Source organism: Notothenia coriiceps, unplaced genomic scaffold (genome assembly GCF_000735185.1).
Source record: "Notothenia coriiceps isolate Sejong01 unplaced genomic scaffold, NC01 NC01_scaffold00017459, whole genome shotgun sequence".
Classification (NCBI taxonomy): Eukaryota; Metazoa; Chordata; class Actinopteri; order Perciformes; family Nototheniidae; genus Notothenia; species Notothenia coriiceps.
Genome location: NW_011350160.1, coordinates 6,772 through 13,773, shown reverse-complemented (window position 1 = coordinate 13,773; position 7,002 = coordinate 6,772). Strand labels below are relative to the sequence as shown.

The 7,002-nt window shown below is 43.9% G+C and overlaps 1 protein-coding gene across 1 annotated transcript in view; it reads right to left on the bottom strand.

Moving 5' to 3' along the window:
- ccdc40 (coiled-coil domain 40 molecular ruler complex subunit) overlaps positions 1–7,002 on the bottom strand; it is a gene marked incomplete at its 3' end in the record, with an annotated part of 18,704 nt that overhangs the window by 9,517 nt on the left and 2,185 nt on the right. Inside the window, exons 5-10 of the mRNA XM_010776920.1 lie at positions 6,460–6,543; positions 5,574–5,793; positions 3,421–3,578; positions 3,199–3,321; positions 2,772–2,893; positions 2,018–2,261 (exon numbers count right to left, since the gene is read on the bottom strand). Coding sequence (XP_010775222.1) covers positions 2,018–2,261; positions 2,772–2,893; positions 3,199–3,321; positions 3,421–3,578; positions 5,574–5,793; positions 6,460–6,543 — 951 coding nt within the window. The remainder of the gene's footprint in view (positions 1–2,017; positions 2,262–2,771; positions 2,894–3,198; positions 3,322–3,420; positions 3,579–5,573; positions 5,794–6,459; positions 6,544–7,002) is intronic.

The following is a 7,002-nucleotide window of genomic DNA, read 5'->3' as shown; positions in this document are numbered from 1 at the left end:
TCTAACGACACCCATGTTCATCACACTTCTCACAACTTTCCAAACAGTCTCAAGGAGGCAAGAGTAAACCCTCTCCTAAAGAAACCCACTCTCAACCCGTCTGATGTTATAAACTACAGGCCTGTCTCTCTCCTCCCGTTCCTGTCTAAAACACTTGAACGCGCTGTCTTTAAACAACTCTCCTGTTATCTCCATCAGAACAACCTTCTGGATCCGCACCAGTCTGGTTTCAAGGCAGGTCACTCAACAGAAACTGCCCTCTTTGCTGTCACTGAGGAACTGCACACGGCTAAAGCAGCCTCCCTCTCCTCTGTCATCATCCTTTTGGACCTGTCTGCTGCATTCAACACGGTGAATCATCAGATCCTCCTTCACACTCTCCAAGAACTTGGAGTTGCAGACTCTGCACTTTCCCTCCTCACCTCATACCTCAAAGACCGCACCTACAGGGTAACTTGGAGAGGGTCCGAGTCCGACCCATGTCAATTAACTACAGGGGTCCCTCAGGGCTCTGTTCTTGGTCCCCTCCTCTTCTCCCTGGTCTCGCATGGTCTTTCATACCACTGCTACGCTGACGACACCCAATTAATTCTGTCCTTTCCCCGCTCAGAGACCCAGGTCGTCGCACGCATCTCTGCTTGTCTAGCTGACATCTCTCAGTGGATGTCTGCTCACCACCTCAAGCTCAACCTTGACAAGACTGAACTGCTTTTCCTTCCGGGAAAAGATTGTCCCACTCTTGATCTAACAATCAACATCGGCACCTCTGTTTCCCCGACTCAGACTGCAAGGAATCTGGGTGTGACCCTAGATAACAAACTGTCCTTCACTGCAAACATCGCTTCTACAACCCTCTGCTGCAGATACACGCTTTACAACATCAGGAGAATACGTCCCCAGCTGACCCAGAAGTGACGCAGGTTCTGGTCCAGGCTCTCGTCATCTCACACCTAGACTACTGCAACTCCCTCCTGGCTGGTCTACCTGCATGTGGCATTCGACCTCTGCAGCTCATCCAGAAAGCAGCTGCTCGTCTGATCTTCAACCTTCCTAAATTCTCCCACACCACGCCGCTCCTTCGCTCCCTTCATGTTGCGAATGGATCTGGCCATTCCCACATCCAGGACATGGTTAAACTGTACACCCCAGCGCGTGCACTTTGCTCTGCATCAGCCAAACAGCTCGCTGCACCCGCACTGCGAGGGGGACACAAGTTCCCATCAGCAAAAACACATGGGTTTGCTATCCTGGCTCCAAAATGGTGGAATGAGCTCCCCATTTACATCAGGACAGCAGAAAGCCTTCACATCTTCCGGCGCAGACTGAAAACTCATCTCTTTCGACTCCACTTCGAGCGATAGAATTACTAACAAAGCACTTATATACTAATAAAGGACTGGCTTATCTAAAAGGCAGTTGAGTAGCACTTGAAATGTTTTAGCTCTATGAAACCTGATGTACTTATATGATTCTGTTTTCTTCAAGTTTGTATTTTGTTGGTCGAACGCACTTATTGTAAGTCGCTTTGGATAAAAGCGTTAGCTAATTGCAATGTAATGGTAATAAGAATAAGAGCGTTGCGGTGATGAGGGAGAAATAAGCATCGAAAGGGCTCCCTCGAAAAGAAGCAATGAGAAAATAAGCTCTGTGATAAACAGACATTTATTATACTTTCATCTTTTGTTGAACAGGATCATCTCCACATTTCAACAGCTCTTTTATAATTGTTGAAATGTAAATGCAATGGACAGAATTGAAATGCTAACATTAAGCTAGAAACAAATTACATCACAGTCCCATGGCTGCGCATCACCACCGCTAAGCTAAAGGTGGCTAATGTTTGATAGTCTCATATAGTGATGTCAACTTTACATTGTAGGGTACCTAAGTACATTTACTTAAGAACTTGACTTAAGTACAGGAGACGTGGTCAGACTAGTTCATTTCCGGGTTTAAGCATCCTGCCCCACTCTATAGGAGGTCACTGTGGGGCAGAGCTTTAGAAACATCGTGCTACCTTAGAGAGCCTGGCGAGGGTGCGCTCCGTTTCCCTCAGAGTGCGCAGGCAGGAGCTGTAGTGCGCCTGCAGAGCCTCTCCCTGGGCCTGCTTCTGAATGATCAGCTTTCTGGAGGTGGCCCCGTCCATATGGGACCAGTTCAGCTGCATAGTTAGCTTCTCATTCTCCTCCTGCTCTTCATTGGTGGATCTCTTGTAGCCTTCAATCTCTCTGTCCAGCAAGATCACCTGGTGCTCGACGGTGCTGAGGGAAACAAGAGCAGCAGTTAGGAAATAATAGATGCCTAGTCAAAAAACAACAACAAATTAAAATAACATTTCATATGATATTCTCCTCAGTGTATTCAATTGAACCAACCTCAGTCCTTATCCAAACTACCACAAATTGATAAATGTTCAGAAAGTTAACCCTTTGAATGCCAATCAATTCACAAAAAGCCACTGCTGTTTTTTCATGAGAGGGCTTCAGCCAGATTATTAACATTAGGTTTGAAGCACTTGATTTGTTCTGGAAGAAAACCAGAAAGAACGCATGCATATCTAAAATGGCAAACATGCGAAAGTGAGGCACAACGATTTCCTCTCAAGTTAGTGTTGTGTGTCCTACCAACAGTCTGTCACTGCAGAGCAGCACCACCCAAAGGTGCTGCTCATGAAGTGTGTCTCCTGCTGGGAAATTAGTCACATGTCCGTTTCGAAGGCATTAGCACATTTGAAGGGGGCTCAGTGGCTTATTGATATTCAGTCTCCTCACCGCACAGCATCCTGCATGGCGCTGAAGGCCTCGTCTCGTCTCCTCATGCCCACCAGGCTGCCGCTCCACTGCTGCAGCAGCTGGTTCCGCGCCAACACCAGAGACTCCATTTCCATCTCGGCCTGCACACAGAGCATTGGGAGTGGACATGTGTCAACACTGATCTGGTGTATATTCTTATAAACATGCTGTGTACTGCGCCAACATAAGAATATGAAAATATGCACACAAAAAAGATTCTTATTTATTTTCATGCACTCTCCTTCTTGTTGTCTCTTTCTTTCTCCGTTGCTTTCATATTGTTTGATTTGCTGTTATTGTTATCATTACTGTAGTTCTTTGACAGATGCACTAAATGACAGTGCTTGCTTAAAGACGCCTTTAACATACAGGTACATACTGTGTTGTGCCATCGTGCCATAGTTACCTCAGAGAGAGCCTCTTTGGCTGCATGCGTCTCCTCTGCCTGAGCTTTGGCCTGGGCTTCATACATGGCTATCTGCTCCGTCAGCCTCTCCTTGTCCTTTGTAAGACGCTCCACATACAAATCCTGATGACACAGGAGTATTGTTTATCCATAACAGTATATTCAACAATGACAATGTATATGACAGTCAACACTTTGAGAGATCTGCAGCAGACTGCCCACCTGCTGGAACTTCTGCTCTTCGGCCTGGTTCTTCTCAGCTCCTGCTTTGCGTCTGGCGTTCTTCAGGGCTTTGACATTGGAGCTCAGATCTTCGCTGACTCCTTGTGTGAAGACCAGATGCTGCAAGAGGTTGTCTATCTCCGCCTGTAACTGGGACGCTATGGAGAAGACACAAAGTCAATTTAATACAATGCCTTAAAGGGACAGTTCACCTCGCAATCAGAAATAAAAATAAATTCTGTCATCTATTTGAATATTTATAATTTTTTGGTGTGTGTTGCCAAGTGTATAAGTTACCATCTTTCTCATATTATAGAATAAGACGGCACTCAGTTTGTATTGCTTGAAGAGCCATGAAATCTTGGTTACTCAAAAGAATCCACAGATTTTTGAGGGCAGTTTCATGGAGGAACAGTTTGCTATCTATTTGTTTCCCTCTCACAGTGCAATAGAAAGTGTACCTCTACTCATGGAGGTGAGGCTTTTAACATCACGAGATATAAACATTAATGGCCTCCACCTGCCTCTCATTCATGAGTTGATGCACGCTTCATTCTGCCCTGTGATACAAAAATAGAAAGAAAATAGTTCCTGAAACTGCTCACAACATGTTCTGTGGATACTTTGAGTTACCGTTTCATGATTTCTGCAGAAGAAGAGACATTGCTTTTGTGTGATTCTAATCTTTATTCTTTGGCGCTTTGAGATAAACAAGCATAAGTATAATCTTGTTCCATTATATACAAGGCAGACAGCTGTTTCACTTCTTAGAGATGATGTAGTCATCTTAAGCAACAAAAGTGAAGTTAAAATAGTCTCAAACTCTATGCTCTTGGCTGTGTCTTTACTTCGTAGACATGGCTGCTCACACAAATATGTGTTGCTGAGTATTTGAGGTATGTAATAACACAGGAGTAGCTTCAGCTTACTTCACCAAGATGCAGCACAGAGCGCTACAGGAACTCATTCCTGCCTGCAGCATCAGACTGATTAACCCCACCCTCAGGCAAGCTGAGTCAATAGACTGGCACTGGACTTCCCTGTCAGCAGCCAAACCCTTTTATTCAGAAGAATTATTATCTTATTTATATTAATGCGTCACAATTTACTGTGTATTTTATTACAATGTGCACAGTTTTACTCTCACTTATGTACCGGTACATTTTTTAAATTGTATATTTTTTTGGACATCTATCTTTAAAGGTCCCATGTCATGCTTTCCCGGTTATTACCTGTCCCCTTGTGTGTTATGAAGGTTTTTATGCATGTAAACGGTCTGCAGAGTCACAAACCCTTGTTTGCTTCCTGGGTTCTGTGACGTGTGAGCACCTAAACCTAAACAGCAAATGACCGGATTGGCCCACATGGACCAATCCGCGGAGCACCTCACACACCAGGATCCCTTGGCTAACTAACAGGGAGTCCCATTGACTTGCATAGAGCTCCCTGGTTGGTAATAGACGAGTTGGGATTGCGGAGAAATGCTCTCCGCAGACCCATTCTCACAGCGTTATAAACTTTTTTCTTACTCAATATCAAGCCACACTTATTGTTTTTACTTCGGCTGTGAGTGTTTGTGTGTGCTCAGGATGAGTTTCGCTGTATCGCCGACCTGGAAACCTGTCCACTCCTCGCAGCAACGAGCCTCGCAACGTCCCGACCAATCAGAGCACAGTGGGCTCACAGGGAGGGGGGGGCAGGAGCTCCAACAAGCCGTTTAGGACAGAGAGTGAATACACATACTATACTGTACAGAGATGCTGTATGAGAAACCAATGTGAGTTTGGAAAATTGCACAATTTAAATCTATTCTAGTAGACCTCAACAATGGAATTATGATCAGTAGAAATGGCCATGACATGGGACCTTTAACTTTTCATGTTTATATAAATATCTTTGTTTTGTATTCTATTTGTGTATCTTTTAATCTAAGATGGAGCAACTTGAACAAAACCCTAGGGATAAATAAAGTATTCTGATGTTTTAATTCTGATTTTAAAGGCTAAGAATATATATTTTGATATTAAAACATTGTGTCAAACATGACAATCAACATGGATTTACAGTGGAATAATGGATGTAATAGTTCAACACAGTTAAAAAGATCCTGGATCAACACCATGCAACAGCAGCAAATGACACGTCGGGCTCACCGTTGGCTTTGTCCTTTCTGTCTTGGCCGGTGATATTGGAATACTGTCTCTTGATCTCCTCCAGCTGATGCCTGGCCTGCTGACGTTTGGCCTCCGCCTCGGCCTTGGTGTGCTGACGCTCATCCAGCCTGGTCTGCAGCCGGGCCAGCTGCTCCTGCACCCCGTACATCCCAACTCCCAACGCCTGAAGGTGCTTATCATCTTCCTTCTCATTTGCCAGCTGCGGAGAAGGGGAGCAGTCAGGAATCAAAAAAAGTATCATCAAGATGTCAAACCGGTTCTTTGCGCATTCAGACACTCTGTCACAGATATATTGCTTCAGGAATAGAAATTAGGTTCTTTTTTTAAATGATTGCAACCCTTTAAAGGCTGGGTTTTAAAAATGTACGTAATGTATCTTGGAACAAATATCAGAAGACATATCTTTCATTTCTCGCTGTTATGTGAAATACACATTGTTTCTTTAGAATGTACTAATGTTTATTACCTTTATATGTTCACTTCATATTTTTAAATGCTGCTACTTATTTGTTACTGTGGTGTACTTTGTATTAACGTCAGCATGCCTCTTTTTTAATATGTAAGTCTACTCCTTTTATAATTGTCCGTTATCTGAACTGTGGGTTTGCAAATGTTCCTGATGTTGGACAAATAAAGGATTTCTAATTCAGATTCTGAAAAAGATAAGGATCAACAGTGCCATCTCCTGGACACATTGAGACCCTACAGGTGTGCATTTGAAAGGGAAACTTAACCTGAATGTGTGTTACATGTTTCTTTGTTCCTATACCTATGTCTGTGAGTGTAATTGAGGCAAAGCTGAGGGGGCTAAGGACAAACAAAAGAGTAAAGAGGTACAAAAATGTTTAATGTTGAAATAGCTGACCTTCTCCTTCAGTCCCAGGTCGATCCTCTCCAGCTGATTACTGAGCTGTCTGTTCAGAGCAACTTGTTGCCTTCTGACCAGCGGCTGCCAACACAACAAACATGGCATTAATAACATATCAGAGGGAAGCATATCTAGCATTATCTTTACAAACACCAAACCAGCAGCTCAATTTAAAATGTTTCAAATGCAACTGCTTGACTCACTAGACTCACAGATCTTTCTTACGGACCAGAATCACAAAGTTAAAGGTCCCATGTCATGCTTTTCCGGTTATTACCCGTCCCCTTGTGTGTTATGAAGGTTTTTCTGCATGTAAACGCTCTGCAAAGTCACAAACCCTCAAAGCACACCCTGTAGCGAGTAAAACTCTAACACAGAAAAGACCTGTCTATGCTGCCCCAGAACGCCTCGTTGGAGATTTATCTTTTTCCATTCCTGGTATAGTGACGTAACGGTCATAGTGACGTACCGATCTCCGCACACACACACAGCCATGGAGTCTATGTGTGTGCTCAGGCTGAGTTCCGCGGTGTCTCGCTG